The 22,476-nt window shown below is 45.4% G+C and overlaps 1 protein-coding gene across 2 annotated transcripts in view; it reads right to left on the reverse strand.

The window, feature by feature from the left end:
- Positions 1 to 6,946: 6,946 nt before the first annotated feature.
- The window catches only part of Chd1l (chromodomain helicase DNA binding protein 1 like), a 63,610-nt gene continuing 48,080 nt past the window's right edge, over positions 6,947 to 22,476 (reverse strand). For both annotated transcript variants that reach the window (XM_059265934.1, XM_059265935.1), the window contains 8 exons: positions 17,387 to 17,535; positions 15,822 to 15,985; positions 15,079 to 15,284; positions 13,940 to 14,038; positions 11,382 to 11,452; positions 9,288 to 9,402; positions 8,619 to 8,727; positions 6,947 to 7,297 (listed from right to left, as the gene is read on the reverse strand). In XM_059265934.1, the coding sequence (XP_059121917.1) occupies positions 7,219 to 7,297; positions 8,619 to 8,727; positions 9,288 to 9,402; positions 11,382 to 11,452; positions 13,940 to 14,038; positions 15,079 to 15,284; positions 15,822 to 15,985; positions 17,387 to 17,535 (992 nt within the window). In that variant the 3' untranslated portion in view covers positions 6,947 to 7,218. The remainder of the gene's footprint in view (positions 7,298 to 8,618; positions 8,728 to 9,287; positions 9,403 to 11,381; positions 11,453 to 13,939; positions 14,039 to 15,078; positions 15,285 to 15,821; positions 15,986 to 17,386; positions 17,536 to 22,476) is intronic.

Consider the following 22,476-nt stretch of genomic DNA (forward strand, 5'->3'; position numbering starts at 1 on the left):
CAATTTTATGTATATAACTCAAAATCAAATGTATAAATATTATATATTTTCAAACTGTGAATTTAAAAGGCCCAAAAAGAGCTAAAGCATTCATTAGCAGAAAAAAAAAAAAAAACAGTGCCACAGAAGGAATCCCGAAGCTGGAAAATGGTGGTGTGCTGTGAAATGCTGTCATTAGAACACGACATGGCCATGTGAAGTCATGCACTCAAAGCAGCTGTGGTTACCTACACAAGACCTGCAAAAGATCGAGAGCCAGAATTCCAGCATGTTTGAAGAAGGGGATCATGAAGACTCGCCCACAGCTGAGAAGCTATCGGCAGTTGATGGCTGCTGGGGAGGGAGAGCCATTTTCCTTGTGGGTGTGCTAATTCCACCGAAAACCATAACCCAAGTGCTTTGGTCAAATTATGCCGGCTTTGTTTTCTGTCAGACAGGACTCTCTCCCGAAAGTGGGGTTTGAGAAAAGAGCATTGAACACAGGAGACAGTGGGGTCTCCCGAAAGCTGCAAGACCAGGAGAATTTCAAGGGCTGAGAGATCCCCAGAGGAATTCTGGTAACATAGGAACTTGGCTGAACATTTCAAAATTGTTGGACAGATTATCTTAACAGGGTGGAGGTTAGGGTATAGGGTATGGAACATGTCAAATTCCAGAAAATGAGCCAAGACCTAGTCAAATCCAAATTTTACAGGAAACAGGAATGAACTTATTTTGACCTTGTAATAAGATGGTTTCTAATCTTAAGATGAAGTCAGGCTGGTCAATCAAGTATGACCAGTAGTAGGCAGCCTCTGAGCAGTGGATGGCCCCATGTCCATTTGCCATGAACTTATGAACAGCACTAAGTGGATTCCAAGGGACATTAAAAAGAAAAGACCATGAAGTTGGGAGGGAGATGTATTGAAGGGATCCAGGGGAGATGGGAGGGGGAAACAGTAGGTAGATATAATCATAAATCACTATATACATACATGAAATTAATCATAGAGTTTTTGGAGGACTGAGGACAGATAGAGAGACAGGAAGTAGTAAGTCAGGGCTTAGAAAGGATCTTAGCCCTTTTGGAGGGAAGAATGGAAGAGGTAGGAGGTTACTAATGGTCTGACTCCCAATTTATTATTGATAAAGAATAATTAGATAAATGTTTCAGGCTGTTTGTAGCTCTTGTGAACTGTCTCTGAAGATAGAGGAAATTCATTGTCCCATTGGCAGTTCTGGGTCTGGGTGTTTAATTTTGCTGTTCTTTAGTTGTTTTACATATTAACCCCACCTTAAATATAGCTTCTTTTCCATTCTGTAGACTGTTTGCTCTGCTGATAGTTTCTCTTGCTATGTAGAAACATTTTAACATCATGTAATCCCATCTGTCAGTCCTGTGCTGTTGGAGTTCTACTCAAAGTTTTTTTTCCCATATATATATATATATATATATAATTTCCCAAGTATTTCTCCTGTTTTCCTCTAGCTATTTCAGCATTTACAGGTGTTTTGTTTTGTTTTGTGTTGGAGACAGGGTTTCTCTGAGTAACAGCCCTGGCTGTCCTGGAACTCACTCTGTAGACCAGGCTGGCCTCGAACTCAAGAGATCTGCCTGTCTCTGCCGCTCACGTGCTGGGATTAAAGGTATGTGCCATCATGCCTGGCTCAGCATTTACAGTTTTAAATCAAGCATTTTGGTCCACTTTGAACTGATTTTCTTAAAGGTGAGAGATGTGGATCTAAACTCATTTTTCTGCATGTGGAAATACAGTCTTGCAAGCACCATTTATTTAATAGGCTGTCATGTTTCCAGCATGTTTTGATAACTTTGTTAAAAAATTAGGTGGCCATAGCCATGTGGGTTTATTTATGGGTATTTATTTTCTCTCTTATGTTCCATTTACCAAGTTATACATGTCTGTTTTATTCTAGTACTATATTATCTATATCTATATCTATATGTAGTATAGTTTTGTTGTTAAGACATAGTCTTGCTATGCAGCCCTGGTTGGCCTGGAACTTGTTATGTAGACCAGGATGGCCTCAATCTCACAGCGACTGTCTGCCTCTGCCTCCTAAGTACTGGGATTAAAGGCATGCATTACAACAACCTGCTAAGTATAGTTTGGCAGCAGTTCCTATGACGCCTTGGCACTGTTCTTTCTACTTGAGATTGGTTTGGCTGTATTTCCATATGAACTCTAGAATAGTTTTCCCTAATTTTGTGAAGAATGTCCTTAGATTTCTGATAGGGATTACATTGAATCTATAGATAAGTTTGGGTGGTAGAGCCATTCTCACAATATTAATTCTGCTAATATCTAGGAGCATGGAAGTTCTTTACATGGTCTAGAACAGCGGTTCTCAACCTTCCTAATGCTGCAACTCTTCAATACAGTTCCTCATGCTGCGGTGACCCCCAACCATAAAATCATTTTATTGCTACTTTGAAACTGTAATTTTGTGACGTATGAATTGTAAAGCAAATATCTGATATGCAGTATTGATATGCAATCCCTAAAGGGGCTGTGACCCACATGTGGAGAACCACCATCTAGTGTCTTCACTTTCTTTTTTCAGTGTCTTAATGTTTTCATTATAGGGATCTTTCGCCTCCTTGGTTAGGTAAATTCCTGTAAATCCAATAAACTCTCTGGTTTCCAGGATGTAACTGGAACCTTAGGAGGAAGGTTAGACATTGTTTACATCTCCCCTAGGAAGAAATTTTAGCAGAATGTGTAAGTGAGCAGGAGTGTAAAGGTGTGTATGCCCATGCACACCCACATGAACGTCAGAGCAGGGCACTGGGTGGCTGCCTCTATTCTTCTCTACCTTAGTGCCTTGAGACAGGGTTTCTCATTGATGCTAATCTCAACGTTTTGGGCTAGACTGGCTGGCTGGTGAGCTCTCTGGATCTGCTTGTCTCCACATCTCAGTTACCAGTATGCCCAGCTGTGGCTGCCATTCTACATGGCTGCCGAGGATTTGAGCTCAAGTTCTCCCCCTTGCAGAACAAGCACTCACGAAGCCATTTCCCAAGCCCACAATTCCCCTTTCACTTCTAAATGTATTGATTTTGGTCTTCTCTTTCTTTTGGTTAGTTTAGCTCTGGGTCTGTCACTCATTTATTTTCAAAGAAATAGCTTTGATTAATTCTATACGTCTATTCTGTTTCGTTCATTTCTGCCGTAATCTTTACTAGAGCCTGAGGTACGTTACTAGGTTGTTTGAAACCTTTCTGATCATCTTATAGCTAGCTATACTCTTTGGGGACTGATTTAGTTACATCCCAAAGGTTCTGGCAGATTGTGCTTTCATTTGATTTTTAGTAATTTTTAAAATTCTCTCCTGATTTCTTTAATGACTCACTGTTCATTCAAAAGCATGTTGTTCGATCTCCAAGTATTTGTGTATTCCCCAAGCTTAGCCTTGATGATGACAACATGTTATTGGACTTAGTTTTTTCGATCCAGTCAATGTGCATCTTCTTTGGGTTAAGGGTGTTTGCATTCAAGGTTATATTGAGAGAAGTTTGTGATTATGGATGGTCCTCATGTTGCTTGTTACTCTGGTTGGCTGGCTTATGGTAGTTCTTCTCCTGGTAGTACTGAAGGTTTTCTGATTGGCTATGTTGGATGTGATTCCTTTCCATCTGTCTTCTGTTCATTCTTCTCATGTGATGTATACTCTTTCCTGTGTTCTCATGGATGAAATTTTCTTTTTCTTCCGTGTATAGTACTCCTTTGGTAATTGTCTTATGCTATTTTTAAAATTGTTATTTTTATGTTTATGGATATTTTGCCTGAATATATACCTATATTCACCTCACATGTGCCTGGTGCCTGAGGTCAGAAAAGGGCATTGGATCCCCTGGAACTGGAGTTACAGACAAATGTGAGCCATCATGTAGGTGCTGGGAATGAAACCCCAGTCTTCTAGAAGAGCAGTCAGTGTTCTTAACCACCTAGTCATCTCTCCAGCCCTTTATGCTTATTTTAAAATATTCTAATTTTTATTTCTCCACCAATTTTAATAGATAGCTTTGTTGGGTTGGTTATTTACTTTCAGGGCTTGCAATGTATCAGTTCATACTTTCCTGGTTTTGGGGGTTGCTGATGAAAGATCCGATGTTATTCTGATGCTTTCTTATGTATGAGTTGACGTTTTCCTCTGATAGCCTTCGTAGTGTTTATTTGCTTAATTTTTACATATTGACTGGAACACGTCATGGAGAGGTTCTTATCTGGTCATATCTATTTATGTTTTAGATTCTTCCTGTGTTTGGATGCCTTTGGGTTTAGGAAATGCTCAGATATAATCCCCCTGAATAGAGGGACACCAGGAACACGTACAGAGGAAAGGCTGTGTGACAAGGTGATGTGTGACGTGATCTGCAAACAGAACAGAGGGTCCGAAGAAGCCAAATCTGCCAATACCTTGATCTTGGACTGTGACAGGCTGTTGTTTAAGGCACCTGGCCTGTGACATTTGATCACAGGAACTCCAGGAAGCTGGGTAAAAAGAAGAGTGTGACATTAAAAAAAAATGTGTAAACACGATAGAAGAAAAACAGATTATTTCGTCCCAGAAGCCAAAACAAGAGTGGTTCAGCAGGTGAGACAGTAACACTCAGAAGCTCTCCTGGGAGGTCATGGTGAAACCCTCAGATTAAACACTCTCTGGACTCGGTGAGGCACAAGTCACTGTATCCTCTCTACTGATTCTCTCGGGGGAGCAAAAAAAAGGAAAACCCGTGTACACAAGGAGTGTGCGACTGCATGGGTGTGTGTATGTATAAGTGTATGTGTGCATATGTGTGTGAGTACATGTGAATGTGTTCATGCATGTGAGCATGAGAATGTGGGAGTGTGCATGTATGTGTGTCTATGAGTATGTATGTGTGTCTATGAGTATGTATGTGTGTATGTCTGTTTTTGTATGTGTGTGTATGTGTGTGGGTGTGTGAAACGAAAACTGAATGTGGAGAACATGTAATTGGCATATTACTGGAAAGGAAATGAGAAATTAAAGTTTTTTTAAAAAAAATTTGTAATTAAAACGTTTTTAATGAGAAAGATTCAACTTAGGTGTGTAGTCTTCGGGGATAAAGGAATGGTGGTTCACTTTCTGGCTGGTGAAGGTCCTTGGTTTTAAGGATCTTTTCTTCCTGGAATGAGATTTCACCTAAGATTTACCTTGTAACCAATGACGTTTTCTGTTATAACCTCCATTGCGTTGACTGGCTATCTATTTTTAGCATGATTGTGAATCTTCACTTTAATGCTGTTGATGTTAGTGAAACATAGTGAAAAGTTTTAAGTGGCTATTGCTAGTTAGGGGATCATAAAAAATGTCAAGTTTCTATATTTTTCAGGTTTTATTAAGTATTTAAGCCATTTCCAGTTTATTAGTCATGGCAGATGTCTAATACTTTTCTCATACATGTGGTCATTTCCATAATAATTCAACAAACATCTGGGTGTCTCAAATGGTTTCGTGTGATATGGAAAATGAATGAAGGAGGATCTTTTCCAAAGTCCTTAGTTCCTAGCAAGGAACTAGTTGATATACCGATGTGCTTATTATATATTGACAAGGCAGACGAGAACCAGCCTATCTATCTCCTGCTGTAGTCAGGAGCCCTACAAGGCATCTGAGAACCAGCCTGTCTCTGCTGTAGTCAGGAGCCCTACAAGGCATCCGAGAACCAGCCTGACTCTGCTGTAGTCAGGAGCATTTTGATACTCTAGCTCACTTAGGTTTCTGTTTCCTGGAGTCTGATCTACTTTGAGCTGGTACTGTGACTGTAAATCTACCCCCCAGGACCATCTGTTCCCAGACACATTCTACACCCATTATACCAGGAGAGACTTTCCTAACTGCCTGGTCTCGCTTCTGTAACCACCTTGCTTACAAAATCCCCCACCCTGCAGTTTTACCCTATAAAAGGGTTTGAGAAACTGGCCCATCTCTTGAACTCCATCCATGTTCTTAGGGGAGACAGCCACTGGCCAGCTCCTATGTACACAAATAAAACTTGATTTGATTTGGCCATAATTTGGGTAGGTGGTCTTTCTCACATCTGTGAGAAATACATAGAGGTATTTTTTTTTTTAATGCAACACACATTAGCTCACATGTTAACAGGGTTCACTGTGCTTTTACATACATGTATGTAGGGTGTACTGACCAAATTTAGCTGCATATACCCTCATATCTGTAATCCCTCTCCTACTTTTAGACTGGTGTTCTGTAGCTTTTACCCTAACAGAGAACAGTGCGGTGCTTAACTTCTTGGGTACTGTTTATGTACTACAATGATCTCCAGTTCCATCCACTTTGCAGAAAATGGTAAAATTTCATTCTTCTTTATGGCTGAATAATGTTCTATTCATGTAATGTACCACATTTTCTTCATCCATTCACTTCCGGACACCTAGTATGAGTCCATTCTTAGCTTGAAGATAGCTGTCCAAGGCCGAGACTTCACATGTAAGATGTGGTGAAACACAGCTTACATGGCCTTCCCTCCAGGATTCCTGTTCCAGTGGTTCTCCGGCCCAGGCCTTCTCTAGTACCATTCCCAGGTCATGCGGTGCCAGCGATCAGCTGCACACTGAAACTGTACTGGATTGGAGGTGGAGGAAAGGTATTCTCGGGATTTTCTATAGTCACACTGGACAGGCCCCAAGGCCAATGGGCTTTCGTCAAGAGCCCTCTACTGAGCAGTGTAAGGAAGGGCAGGGGAATCCCTCTGGTGTGGGTGAGGAGCCTGTCCTCACCCCCACTGTTGTCTCTGAAGGCCTGAGTTGGCTGAAGTGGTTTCTTTCCCCCAGGGCCACCCTGTCCTGTCATTACTCAGCTCTCCTTAACCACACAGCCAGTCCTTCCTTTTGTAAATCAGTCTGGTGGAAGGTAAGAAAACTAGATTGGGGGGGCGGTGGTGGAAGAAAACCAATGTAACTATTAATGATAGGAAATTTATTATTATACAGAGTTATGCAATCTGAAGTCAAAGGACTTCCCCAAATAAGCTGTGCATTCCTGTATTACAGGTACTGGATCACAGTAACAATTCCAGGGGAACAAAATAAGAATTCAGAAAAGACTATCCCAGAGGTTCCAGAATAAGGAACACAGCCAAGAACAGCCTTGTTTCCTGAAAACTAACAGTCACTCTGGGGCATGAATTTACTAGCTGGTTGCTGAAAACTGGATCCAATGCTGGGTTGATTGCTACGGAACCAGCGGTGCTGAGGAGGGGGATGCAGACTGTGAATGGCAGGCAGCAGCCTTGCTTCTAGGAAAGTAGTATCTGCAAAGATGTTTAAGGAAGACACAGCTCATCGCTCTAACTCAACTTTACCCAACTACTAGTTCTCAGGTAATCACTGCAAACACTGTAGAGGTCCTGTGTCTTAACACCTTCTCTTCATATTAGAAACACTCTGCTGCTGTTAGAACTTGCAACTGTCATTGTTATGTGGTCTACTAAAATTCTTGACATTGTGCAAGCACATAAAACGCAACATCTGGATTAAGGTTTTTATAGGGACATAAATGCTTTTGAGGCCACATGGAGAGAACATAGTTCACTAAGGACCTAGGTAAAAAGATACAGTTTCTGTACACAGAGCCTGGAGGTTAATTCTGCTGTTTCTAGCCATTGTGGATGCAGTTTACAGTTAAAAAATGCTGACCTATAGAGCCAGGTCTTGAGAAAAACCATCAGTCTAGCAAATACAAATGGGAACTTAAAGCTCACAATGGATTTCACACTGCCTCTTTAGAGTACTTCAGAAAGAAGCAGGGGTGTAGCTCAGTGGAAGTGAGCCTTCCTAGCACATGTAAGACCCAAGTTCAATCCCCAGCACCACAGTTAAAACAAAACACAAAGAAGAATACGTAAAAGGCTCTAGAATAAAAGACTTCACTTATTGTAGTAAACAGAATGAAGGTCTTCCAATTCGGCCTCCACCACAGACCTGAAGGGTCTCGAAAGAAGTAACAAGAAAAGATGTTATCAAATGGCAGTTGTTCAATTAGCTCTCCCCTGCTCTCCTTTTATCATCATCATTGTTATTTATTGTTCAAGACAGGGTCTCTCTGTGTAGCCCTGGCTGTCCTGGAACTCCCTCTGTAGACCAGGCTGGCCTCAAACTCACAGAGATCCACCTGCCTCTGCCTCCTGAGTGCTGGGATTAAAGGTATACACCACCACACCCAGATATCATATATCCTTTTTTTTAAAAAAAAAAATTAAGTGTATTTATTTGTGTGTGTGTGTGTGTGTGTGTGTGTGTGTGTGTGTGTGTGTGTGCAGGTCAGAAGACAACTTGCAGGAGTCAGTTCTCTCCTTCAACTATGTGGATTCTGGGGATTGAGCTCAGGCCATCTTGGCATCGAGCATCTTTATCTGCTGAGCCTTATCTTAATCTACTTCTAGGCATCTAGAAATGCTTGGGTGTATTTATTTCCTTGGATGTGTAGATTATACAAGCTGTAAAGTACCTCTTAGCTGGGTCTCACTGAAGAGGGACAGAGTGAAGAACACAGACTAAGGAACGCTGTTACTAAACTCCAGCACAGTTTTCCCCCTTGGTTGAAGAACACACTTTCCAGACCACAAAGGATACATGTAAGTCGGGATGCCTCTTGCGGCCAAATGTTTCCGAATAAGTCTTTCAGTGCCGTACCAGTTAAAACCCTTTGTAGCATGTCCAATGCGTGGAAGATGAACACTTGCTATTGAAAGGAAAAGATTATGATAATCAGTGGAAAATATATACAGAAGAAAATAATTACTGATGGCCTCAAGCAAAGTGTACAATTACAATGTAAACAATGTTCTGGGGAGGAAATGAAAGAGGGGGAAAGTAAGATTTTCTGTGGAGGACAAAGACCCACAAGGTTCTAGAAGTAAGTAGATATGATGGACATAGATCATGACTGACGGGTGAATCATCAATTAGAACAAGCATAAATTTTCCAAAAGGTCAAGAAATTCCACCAACACTGAGATACACTAGGCTGGGACAGAGTAAACTCTTTCAGAAAAGAACTGTCAGTTGCAATGTGTGACAAGGAGGCTGAGGACCGCCTCCTCATCTGTGCCATGAGAACAGTGCCCACTGGACGGACACAGCACACAAGGAAAGGGATATGTGAATACAAAACGATGTGGCGAGACCCGGTTTGCGTTCACTGTGCAGATCAGGGGAGCCTTCACATTTCTTGTCTCCCTTCAAAAGTCACAGCACACAGGACAGAAATTCTTCTCCTCCTGAGCAGAGGGAAGGGCTTACCTTTCTTCTTCTTTGCTGCTAGAAACACCTTCTTGAGGCCCTCTTCTAGGGCCATCATCTTAATGCCAGACAGGACATTGGAGCGATCGCGGTGCTGAGCCACCATCAAGGCCAACTAGAGAGAACAACCAGTGGACAACTGACGGGGTACCGGGCTGTCACACGGCCAGGTGAGCTGGCCGCACAGGAGACAGACGTCAGCGAGGCCCCGGGCTGAGCTCTGTCCCTCTGGATGCTGCCTGGACAGCAGTATCCTACAATGTACGATGGGACTGGCCCATATGATTTTGTGATAACTTATAAAGGCTTTTCTTCCCGGTTTTAAGGTAGGTTCAGAGATGTGGACTCTCCTACATGTTCTCCAGGGAAAAGAGAACTGTTTGGAATCTCAGCTGGCATTATGTCAGGAGTTCTGTATTTCAGCCCTCTACCTGGTGCTCATCAGCTCCACACCCCCCAGGACAGAGCTATCCATCTCTGTCCTAACAGCCTGTAAAGACGGTGCCCCCAGCACCCCCCAGAGGTCCTCAAGGGAACTGCTGAGGCAAAGCAATAGGGTCCCACCCAGGCATGCTGCTGTTCACTGTTAGCACCCTGCTTTCTTCTGCAGTCCTGGGGATTAAACCCAGGGCCCGGTGCAGGCTGGGCAAGTGTCCTGCCCCCGCCACACTCCCAGCCGTCAGCTTGAGTCCCTGGATGCTGTTTCCTGTGTACAGACACAGAATCCCCCTCTGCCCACTTTGTGCAGCGTTTTAGAAATTACTGAGTGAAGAAACAAGAAACACTTTGCTGTTAGCCACACAGACCACTAGGTATTTGAGTGTGAGCTTCTCTTGGCCTCAGTTTCTAACTTTTTTCTAAGACAGCAATGATCTGGCTCGAAATTCAAATATAGATTTGGGCCTCAGAGACACTCAGGTGGATGTGGTAAAAAATAGAACTCACTACAGATACTCCAAATGACAGGCATGCAGGAACTACTTAAGATGCAAAGCAGGAGAGGTGTGGGCTGCTTCCTGTATTCCACCGGCTAGAAAGTATAATCCTTCACACACATTTTTTGTATAAACACAAATGATGAACCTTCAGAATCTTGCATCATATTTTCTTATTCTACTCAGGAAATGTTTTTGAGCATATTCTATGAGCCAGCACTGCGTGGACTACTAACGAAGAAAGAATGAACAGAAACAGAAGGGGCTGGTGGCCAGAGTTTGATCCCTAAGACCCACAGGATGGAAAGAGAGAACAGACACCTGCAAGTTGTCCTCTAAACCAACACACATGAGTACAGGCACACACACACACACACACACACACACACACACACACACACGGCACAAAATAAGTAAAAATGTAATAATAAATAAATAAATTTACACAAATGATTAAAAATAGGAATGCCTGTACATGAAGGGCCTGCTGTTTAGGCCAGGGAAAGAGCGAGGTGGTGTTTCAGGACTGTAATGGAAGGGAGCCCTGAGGCACTGGAAAAGACGTGTGGAGTGGCCTGCCTACCTGCCTGTTGTGGATGGATTGTCTCTCCCCCAATGGCTATGTTGAAGCATCAAACCATTGGGACCTAAGTTGTGTCGACATATGGACAAAGTCTTTATGAGACTATGTTAAAGCAAGGCTGGGCCCTAATCCAAGCTTACACTTGCACTTTGAAGAGGAAACTTTGGAGGCCGGGGGAAACTTGAGACAAAGAGGACGGCTCAGGCAGGAAAGTGCTTGTCTCGCAGGTACAAGGACCTGAGTTCATCCCCCTGAACCCACATACAAAGCTGGGTGTAGTGGCATGCACTTGGAACCCCGAACTGGGGAGCTGAAGACAGCTGGACCCAAGGCCTGCTGGTGAGCTCCAGGACAGAGACCCAGTCTCAAGTAAACAAGGTGGGTGGCCCCTGAGAACTGCCAAGTGAGATTCATCTCTGGCCTCCACATGCGTGCACAAACACACACACACACACACACACACACACACACACACACAAACACACACACACACACAAAAACAAAACAAAACAGAGGTTTAAGGGAAGCTGTTATGAGCCAAGCTTTGGTTCTGATATGTGACAGTTTCTTACTTACCAAATCTTGTCCTTTGCCTCGTGACTCTTTATCATCAATAGGAAATAAAAGGACACCTCCCAAACTCAAGTCTGAGGTTTGAAAAAGAGACAAAAGACCATTAAGTTCGCAGAAGGGCTATTCTGAATCTTGCTTATGTATTCACTTTCTCAATCCAATCACATTTTTGTTATTTTCTTGCCTTTTGAAATATGATCTCACTCTGTAGTTCAGGCTATCCTTGAACTCGCAGCAATCCTCCTGCCTTGACTTCCCCAGTGCCAGGACTTTAGGCGTGGGCCACCATGGCTTGCTCCAAATAGGTTTTGCACTCCACCTCCCTCTGAATTTTTCATAGCTGTTCTCTGTCTCCTGACCTGTCCTCATTTTAGCCCGGCACTCAGCTACTGCCTTCCTGCATTTTCATGTTCTCCAAACTCAGCGGGCCTCATACGTGGTTACCAGCCTAGTGCCCTGTGCCATCACGGTGACTCCAAAAGGCAGAGGAACAGGGTAAGTGAGTGCTGAGCTTGAGGTTCCTTAGGAATCTCCTGTTTGTCTTAAATCACTTGAAGGCTGCCCTCCACCATTTCTATCTATATATTTATTTCCCTATCATCCAAATCAGATCAAGCTGGTACTCTAGACAAATGGGCCTATTTAGTTCTGGGCTCTACAGACCCAGTTTATATTTTCTGTTCAAACAAAAATGATGAAACAAAATGATAAATATCCCACATACCCTAATCTGTTAAGGCACTGTAAAACACTGGAAGCCCTACTATACCATTCTCCCTATCAGATTTCCCAACTCAGCGGACTACCTCTGGATGGTCTCTATGATGTGGCGAAGCTTCCTTTTAAAATGTAACTTTCCTCTCCTCCTTGGACAGCGGCTTCACCCTGGGCTGTGTGGGGCTGTGTAACTGCCTAGATCCTTCAGTCATTAGGTGTTGGGAATGGTGTGACAAAGAGACAAAAAAGAAGACTCTGGGGAATTCTCCTGCCACCTCTCTCCAGCAACTTGAGTTTGACTCATCTTTCCAGACCCGAGGGAATGTGCTCACCCTCCTGAGCTGTCCCTGGTAGCTCTAGCGAAGGCTCATCTACTCTGCTGGGCCCTATGCCAATCCCTCTTCAGAGATGACGGCACAGTCCATCTCCAGGTCCACTGGCCATCATACTGTAAGTCTGTGCAGCCACAATGGAGTCTTCACACTCCTCCAAATGTTCAAGGGAATGTGGCCACTGATAAGGGTGAGATCCAGCGGCTATTCCCAGTTCTCACTCTTACTTCAGGGTCTCGATACTGTGGATCTCTCCGCCTTCTTCACACCCTCTCTTTTCATGTACAAAGTGGGTATCTCTAAGTAGAAACCCAAAATTCAAAGTGCCGCCAACATCTGAGTTTTGAACTCAGATTCTCACATGACGCCAAAGTAGAAAGTTGCCCACCTGACCTCATGTAATGGGTGCCTTAAAAACACTGTATGAAATTACCTTCGTGTTGCTTATTAGATGCATGTGAAACATAAACAAATCTGGTATTCAGACTCAGATCCCAACCCCACAGACTCAAAACGTAAATGCAAATATTCCAAATTCTTTTAGAAATCTGAAATTTAAAACACTGTGGTCCCAAGCATTTTAGACAAGGTCTACTCAACCTTTACATCAAAATCTACATTCTCAAGTTCCCTCTTTTCTCTAACAATCGTTTCCTCTTCCTGTCTCAGTGACTACGTGGATGTTCCCCGGGCTCCATCATTTGTAATCTCATTTCTTCCTCATGATTACCATCCAGGACCTCACACAGGGACTCCTCCATCCACACCTCTCCTTCCACTCTCCCAGGTTCTCTGCTTTCCCAACTGCCAGATCAGAGCCCAGATCTGGAATGACTTCTCTCAACACGCCATGTCACCATGCTCTCTGTATACCCCTTCCTTCCTACCCTACAGAACTGGGCAGAAGCATGAGCTAGACCCCGACTCTGAGAACGCTGGCAGGTGTTCGATCCTCCCACCAGAGCTCTCACCCTCTCAGCCACCTCCGGAGAGAGCACAGAAGCTTTCACTCCTCCTGCCATGCTGCGACTACCGCACTTAAAAGAAAATGCCTTTTCCTGTCCTGGTGCCAGTAGCTAACACTGTTCAACAAGCCCCCCATCCTCAAACAACCTTACTTCTGCCTTCAGGGAGTGTGGTAGTCCTGGCTGTGCTGACCTCAAAAGACACCCTCTTTCCCCTGAGCTGTCGCGAACAGTTTAAAAGCGTCTCCACTAGGCATGGTGTTCCTCTATGGGGACGGTCAGTTGGGTGGACAGGGACACGATCTTCAGGGGGAACACTTGAATCCACTATCCTTATTACAGCCCCAAAGAAGGTGGGAAAAGTTAGCTAGAAATTATGGACGAGAAAACAGACAGTAAGGGAGATCTGCCTCAGAGTGACAGAGGCGGCAGAAGCCAGGCTCCAGCTGGCTCTTCTCTGTCCTGCAGTGCCTGCTAACCCATCCGACGCAGGGTTCTAAGTGTCCTCTCCTGTCCTATGCCGCCCTTGACCCGCTCCGTCTCTTACCTTTCATTTTCCCAGCCAGCTCATATACTTTCCTTGGCTCGGCTGACCGTGCTTCCAGAGCTGTGAATAAGCCACCTCTGCCCCAGCGGCCAGAATCATCTGGGAGGAGAGAGGAAGTTTCCGTCTGCAGCAGGCAAGTCCAGTCGACAACTCAGAAAACCAAAGGCACACAAACAGGCTTGCGGGGGAATGACTTCCGAGAGAAGGCTCTGTCTAATCTCCTAGGAATATTCTAGAAGGTAGGCTTGGCCATTGTGCCAGGCAGGGTCAAAACAGGAATCTCAGAAATCAAGTGTTTCGCAAGAGCAGAAGCTCTGGTGCCTCTGTGACGGCTGGAGGCAGACGGACATAACGCAGTGGGCGCTGGGAAGGCCACAGTGCACGCTCCATACACAGGAAGGAGGAGGAAAAGCAGGGCTCAGTTCAAGCTGGTACTAGCAGAACTGGTTAAACCCGGTATTTATACTCATTTATTCTACACCCATCGGCTCATATATCTTACATGTCAAGCACTGTTCTGAGCACCAGGCTTATACCAGTGAACAACAAAAACAAAAGTCTCTGCTCCATGAAATGCTAATTTTCTAACGCAATGAGAGAGTCAAATAAACAAATATATGTTATCATGTCAGGTGACAAAATGCTCGACAAAGGAGAACGGGATAGAATAAGACAGAAAATAACGATGGAGGCTGCTTTGCGCAGGCGCCAGGGAAGAGCACTCTGAGAAGCAGACATCTGCACAGTGCTCAGCGTGGTTGTTGGGGAGAGAGGATTCCAGGTGAAGGAAGTAAAAGTGTGACGGTCTCAAGGAGGAGCACACTTGGAGTTTTGCTTTTCCTCATGGGATGTACTTATTTTCCAAATGTCACCTCATTTCACCTCATTTTAACTATGCTGTACAGAGGATAAAGCTGATACCAACAGCCCATATAAGTAAGGAAGTTTTGGCCCAAGGAGGTTGGATAATTCAACCCACTAAAGGACAGCGTCAAGTCTCATGGCTAAGAGCCACGCCCCTTGACCAAATGGATGCTGCACTGGGATCATCACTCTTGGGCCGCATTTCGCCTTATCCTTCCAACTTCTTGGCATCACAGAGACAAGACATCCCCAGGGTCCCAGCCCACTTTTCGTACCTACACAGTGCACAATGACGGCATCCTCTGCGCCAGCCTGTGGGTGGGTGACGTCACCGCTAACATACTTGATGGAGGTTGAGTCTAGGTCTTCAGCATCTAGCTCTCCAGAAGTTTCATCTTCTCCATCCTCAAGGTCCTCGAGCTCGCTGTCCTCCGAGGGCAGGCAGCAGGACTGGTAGCTGTTGGCTTCCCACCAGGCCATCCTTCACCAGACCAGAGAGGGAGGCAATTAATGATCCCTTGGGCCGTCTATTCACAGGCAGTGACAAGTGGAACTGTGAACAGCACCTCCCCCTACTGAAGTTTTCTACTTAAGCGTAAATAGCCAAGTTTCTGACTGGCCTAACTGCCTCCCGACTACACTCACAACAAGGAGCCACCAAATGTCTGTTGGTAAGAACACACCTGAAAGGGACTGTTAAATAAATGACTCCTCATCACACAGCTACAATAAAATCTTCCAAAATTCCTGTTTCAGGGCCAGTGAGACGACAGCTCAGCAGGTAAGGGTGCTTTGCCTCAGAGGCCCGAGAACCCGAGTTCAATCCCAGGAACCCACAGGGTGAAGGGAGAGAAGACACTCCGGCATGACCTTCCCGTGTGTGTGTGTGTGTGTGTGTGTGTGTGTGTGTGTGTGTGTGTGCCATGCTCATACACACACATACACACACACACACACACACACACACACACACACACACACACACACCCGTCCCCCGCCTGGTATACTGCAGACGCACTTCTTCCTGTGTTCGGCCTCCTCCTTTGCCGCCTTCCTCTCTTCCATTAGTCTCTTTCTCTTGGCTGCTGCCTCCTGTCTTTTCTTCTGTCTGTCCTCCAGCTCTTCCGGGCTCAGAATCTTCTTCCTTTTGATGGGCCCTTCTGCCAGGCCTGGGATTAGAACCTTAGGGAGATGAAGACCCACAGTCAGGAAGGCCAGGGTCTGCCTGCTCCTCCGCAAGCTTCACCTAAAGCCCTCTGCAGAAGCAAGAGAAACACCACATCTCCACACTGCCTGTGTGCTGGGCACTGACGGTAAGTCGCCCTAATTTACTGGTTCACACCTCATAGGCACCCTGGCCACTGGCCACTGAGTACATTGACTCAGCCGATGTACTGCCGAGGCCGGCAGAGGCATTCACAATCACTTCGTGAGGAACAAGGTACTTCCAGATAACCTTTCTTTCTTGATTGAAGTCATAGCTCGTGGGAAGCCATTTTTAGTTTAAACCATTTTAATGCAGCTCTTTCTACAAATGCATCGTATGATTCCCTTTGAAACAGGTCAGTTTCAGCAGCCTCAGTACTGAATGACAGCTCTAGAGAACATATATGAAATGCCAGGCACTGGAATATCCTGTGTCATTATGACTGCCATCCTCTTAATTATGATGAATGCCAATAGCAGACAAGGTATTTTCTTGTAACAACGTGATCCCTACAGGGGTGGCTTAGAGGACCGAGAGATGCTTTTACTCACAGGAAGTCATGTAATATACTCACCTTCTTAATGTATGTTTGGAGACAGGGTCTCATGTAGCCCAGGCTAGCCTTGAAGTTGGTATGGAGCTAGTCTGGTCTTGAACTACTGAACCTCCTGCCTCCAGTTCCCAAGTACTGGGATTACAGGCATGTACCACTATGCTCGATTTCTTAATGCTTTTTTTGAAATAAGTTTTTATTTATTATTTATGTGTGTGTGTGTGTGTGTGTGTGTGTGTGTGTGAGAGAGAGAGAGAGAGAGAGAGAGAGAGAGAGAGAGAGAGAGAGAGAGAGAGAGAGAGAGAGAGAATGCCATGGCGTAAGTGTGGAGGTCAGTTCTCCCCTCTAATGGGTTCTGGGAATCCAACTCTGTCAGGCTTGCACAGCAGCTGCTCTCCCTACTGAACCATCCTGCCAGTCCCCTGATGTCTTTTGAAGATTTATTTATCCTACATTTTATGTGTACGAGTGCTTTACTTGCATATATGTATGTGCAGGAGGTCAGGAGAGTGTTGCTCCCCCAGAACTGGAGTTACACAAGAACGTGAGCTGCCATGCAGGTGCTGGGAATCTGGGTCCTCTTGAGAACAGTACTGGCTCCTAACCAGGGAGCCATCTCTCCAGCCCTCTCCGGCCTGACCAATACTTTTAGAACACTTCACCGTTTTTACATAAAGTTCAGTTCACTTGTTATATTGTCAACACATACTTGTTTCTTAGCAGCCCGTCCTAAGAGAACCAAGTGACCTAGCATCGCTCTCTGTTTTCTTAGGGTGACAGTTTGGAAGAGTTTAGGGCTCTATAAAAATGCGATGTCACTTACGCTGCCTTTATTTCGGAGGGAGCGGCCCCCGTGACTCGGTTTCTCTAGAAGAGTTTTCTGAAGATTCACCAGCTGTTCAAATGACTTTCTGTCTTCCTTGCTGGGCTCTTTAGAATAATCTTTACCTTCAAATAAGTACATATGGTCTTCTAAGAACACAAAACCAAAGAAAGGAATGTCAGACACCGGAAGAAAAATTCATGCCATTCAAAGCAGCTACGAAGGTGAACAAGGAAATGGCCCATATTCTAAAAATGAGCCAAGACCAGCCTACTACCACAATGCTTCATTCCTGTCAGGAACACCTTTGGTTCTGCATAGGAGTCCTGTGCGTCCTCTTCTCATTGGACAGAACATGGTTCATAACCTGGGTGATCCATCCTTGATGACCCATGACTGGAGAATCCCTTCACCCTGCTGAGTCTTCAGCCATGCATTTATCCCATTCTGCTCCTCAGCACGAATCTCACTGACTTGAGGACTCCGCAGTAAATCCCATTTTTTAATGTCAAGCACACATTGAATATTCAGCCCGCTCCCTGCTTTTCTATATTAAAGAAACAAATGGCACATCGTTTGAGAAAATGAAGCGTCACAGAAACGATCCCTGCGTTTACAGGGCTGCAGCTCCCACGCTGCACCTTCCTGGCTCTCCCCCGCTCCCTGGCTGGCTGAGCTTGTACAGGGATGGAGGAGTCCTCGGTTCCTGCAGCTGAATGAGGAAGAAGGATTCTGATTCTGAGGCCAGAGTGCTTCAGTCAATCATGACTGACTGTACACAGGAAAGTACAGAAAACATTCTTGAACAACACTCATGCTGTGTGATCACTTTCTTTTGTTTTGGAGGATTTTTTATTTTGAATTATGTGTATCCATGTGTGTGTCTGGGTGTGGGTTTGTACACATGAATACAGCACCCGTGGGTACCAGAAGAGGGTGTCAAACCCCCCAGAGCTAGCTGAAGCTACACACAGTTGTCAGTTACCCAACATGGGTGCTGGGAACTGGAAAGCACACATTTATAGGGCCATTTACAGATAAAGACAGAGGCTCAGTGAGGCTGGGTGAACAGCCCAGATCAGGAATCAAGTGAGAAGCATCTATAATCAGCACCCACAAACAGATGAGAATGACCAGAAACTGAAGTGTGCTTAGGAGCACACGTGACCAAGTAATGTGTTTCCAGAGCATTGTGAAGTCAGCTATAAGTATGTTTTCTCTGGAGAGTATGAAAGCAAAACATTTTCATTCCCGGGAGATCAATTGCTTCACACTTGTACCAAACTCTAACCAGCTGTAATTCTAATTGGCATTTGCTAATTAAATCAGCAGGGGGCTTTCAATGAGATGCTCTATCAACAAGTGGAAAAGAAAATAGAGAGATCTGAGAAGTGTCAAAACACCATCGACATATGTAGCTACATACACCATGAAATTCTAACTTCTAGCATAAAGGTGCCTTTCAAAAACCCTGGCATTCAAGAGAAACCAGTCGCGTGTGGGGTTTTCACGGGAGTTGTGCTAACAACTAGTCTTTCCTATCCACTGATGCTATTTTAAACCATGCTCCCTCACTCTGCGGCCAAGGGGAGGATGAAACCACACCCTAGACCTGTGGTTCTCAACCTGTGGGTGGCGATCCTTTCCCAAGGGGTTGCATATCAAATATCCTCTATATCAGATACTTACATTATAATTCATAACAGCAGCAAAATCAGCTAGGAAGTAGCAACAAAAATAATGTTATGGTTGAGGGTCACCACACCATGAGGAACTGTATTAAAGGGTCACATCGTTAGGAAGGTTGAGAACTACAGCCCTAGACCCTCACATATACCCTGCCAGTTCAGTCAGCTGCCACACAGGGAGCCTGGACCCATTCATCAAAGACGTTTCCAAACGTTAATCCTACGGGGAAATTTTTTCTTTTTTTTCCCTGGCAGTTGGCCTGTCTAAAAATACATAATTTTTTAGCAGTCAGATTGACTTAGAAGTGCAATGATCTTTCTGAAAACACTGCAATTTTATTTTGTTCTGGCAAATGTTGAAAAACTAAGTTGAAATTAATCTGAGTGAGTGGAGAATTGGATGTAAGCTTTGGTATTTAAGGTAATCAAATATAACTTAAAAATACGGCCACATGCATCCACCCCCCCCACCCCCCCCACACCACCACCTGAAACCTCTCAATGACAGTAACGGGGTTTTAAGGAAGATATATGAGGCAACGGTAAGTGGGGAAGTTCCGCACTCTCCGGAGAATGTGGAGGAGCGGCTGGTGGGAAACAGATAAACAGGAGCCACAGAAGCGGGGCACAGGTGCTCGGCCAAGTTCACCATGAGAACAGACCCTCTCAACAGAAGCTTAGGTTTCTCAGAGCAGTGTATCCCAGGCAGGGCCTAAGAGAATATCTGTACACCAAAAACCGCTGGCAACACACACCTCTGACACACCCTTCTTTTCAGCTTAAACCAGTGAGTTTATTTCAACCCCTCACTCTTCCATGGACGATACTGGAGAATTTGTCTCTGCCACTGGCCAATTAAAGATTTCAAACACGAGTATGTAGGAAGGCTCCCTCAGGGCGAAATCTGGCTCACCAAGCACAGTGCTGGAGTGAGGCCCCAGGAGCACCCAGCCACTCACAGCAGAGCTGCCCTGTTAGCCTCGGGACACCAGGCATTTCTAGAAGACTACCAATAAGAACAAAAGGTTCCAAAACAAAGTTTAAAATAAATAAATAAATAAGAGGAGAAAGAACAGCAACTGGAAGAAAAAGCAGGGAATCTTTTAAAAACTGTAACAAATGTCCTCCCTGTAATATACGTTCTAAACGGGTAACAAATGTTCTCAGAGAAGAAGCAGGGATAATATCACGCCCTTGAAATGACAGCAGAGTGCAATTAAAACGGAGAACAGAAAGCATCTTGAAGAGTAGGAACGGGATGCTATCGTGTGGAATTTAAACATGACAAGTGTCAAAGGGCAGTGTCACCTGAAATGACCGGCTGCCCCAATTCCAACGTCTCCACCTGTCCCATAAACATCTCAGCAGTCCACGCCTGCTACGAAATGAAGAGTCGGGAGAAACTACACACTCCCGTTTGCGAGAGAACAGAGAAACGGGCATCCAAGCAGCGGGCATCCAAGCAGCGGGCATCCAAGCAGTGGGCATCCAAGCAGTGGGCTGTCAGCTCCAGCGCCACACTACCGGAATGCCAGACAGGAACAGGCAAGCAAGCAGCAGGACTCCAGCAGTACCTGACAGAGTAGTCGCAAGAGCAGCGACTACCAAGGAAGGGAAAGGGACTAGAAAGCAGGTGTAGCCAGACATTTTGGAAGGCGCCACGCTCTGTGTGTGTGTGTGTGTGTCGGGGATGTGGGGTAACCTTCCCCTTCTCATCATGTTACAGCAGCAAAGGGAAAGAGAAAGGAAGTGATGCAAAATCAGCTTCCGGATAAACAAAAGGGGACGCAAAAGCTGATGTCGGGCCCAGTTCTCAGGCAGAAGGCAGGTGAGCTAGAAACCCCAGCTTCCTGTCGCTGCTGGTGCAGGAAAACAGTCATTGACAACAGCCATGAGACACCAGGGAGCACTCTACACAAAACCACTCCAGTGAGCTAAGGATGTAAGCTCAGCTGGTGGAGTACTTGCCCAGCATGCACAAAGCCCTGCATCCAATGCCTAGTGCCCACAAGCCAGCATGGTGGCACATGACTATAATCCCAGCACTGGTGGTGGATGTGGAGGGTCAGAAGTTCAAAGCCAATGATCCTTAGCTTCCATGGTGATACATAAGACCACAAACAAACAAACATATCGCATTCAAAAATTCAGAACACTGACCAAATTGGGGGGTGGGGTGGGGAGAAAACAATGTCCACACGGCAAGTGCACGGCCTGCACTGTGTATCGGCGCAGGTTGGATTGAGAAGGTAACCACTCAGGGCTGCGTGTGGCTCGGCATGTAAGAACGGCTGTTCTTGCAGGGGACCTGCTTCAGTTCCCAACATCCACGGGGCAGCTACCAGCCGTCCATAACGCCAGGTCCAGGGCATCTTGGGACCTCCTCAGGCACTAGATGCATGTGGTGCCCAGACATGCATGCAGGCAAGACACTCACATGCATAAAATAAAAATAAACAAATCTTAAAAAAAAAAAAAAAAAAAACCCTCAAAGGTAAGCCGTTCACTCTGGGGTAAGACGGCCGCCTAGAGGCTACCTCTGTATGACGAGTCATAGGAAGGGGAAGACTTCATCCCAAAGACAGACAGAGGAGGAGCTCTGGAAATCCATGAAGTGAAAGCCCATCAGGAAGGAGCAGAGAGAAGGCAAAGCCAGCAGAGCCTCAGGGGGGCAGGTGAGGGAACGAGGGGAGAGGGAGAGGGCAGAAACCTCTTCAGGAGGGTCAGCCAGCGGACCTTCGGGACAAGCCCACAGTCCTCACAGTCTCAAATCCAACTGCAGGCTTTGGCCAGCCAGTAACTCCTCCAGCCCCCAGGGCAGCCTCAGAGAGGAAGTCCATTATGTCACACTGGATGACTTGGAAGGCAGAGCCAGATGCCATCTTGAGACTCCACTGATGAAAAAGAATCCTGCACAGGTCGGGTTGTTTCGATGTGGCCTGCCACCGCCCAGGGGAGGGAAGGCCCTGGGAGGCAGCTGTGGCAAGCAGCAGGACCAGAACTGACAGCAGAAAGTCAGTGACAGAAGGCGGGTTCAGCCTGCGAAACGCACAGGAAGCGACAGCCCTGCCCTTGGTGGCCCAGGACAGATCTCATCAGCTGAGATGACCCTGGGGTTTGACACTCTGTGGCAGATCAAACTCGGAAGCTACCTATTAGTCATCTACTGCTGTCTGGCCCGAGAAGTCTGAGCACAAAACAAGAGACACGAAGAAGCAAGGCAATCTCTTTACCACCACACTCGGACGAAGACTGCCAAGGTTTTGCGGTAAAAATGGTCAGTGACCTGAAAGAGGCCACAGACAAATAGATGAATTCAGACCCGGAGCCAAGTCAGCAACACAGAGGAAAAGTTTCAAAATGGATGAGAAACACAGCAATATGGATCAAAAAAAAAATTTT

The sequence above is a fragment of the Peromyscus eremicus genome, chromosome 6 (genome assembly GCF_949786415.1).
Source record: "Peromyscus eremicus chromosome 6, PerEre_H2_v1, whole genome shotgun sequence".
NCBI lineage: Eukaryota > Metazoa > Chordata > Mammalia > Rodentia > Cricetidae > Peromyscus > Peromyscus eremicus.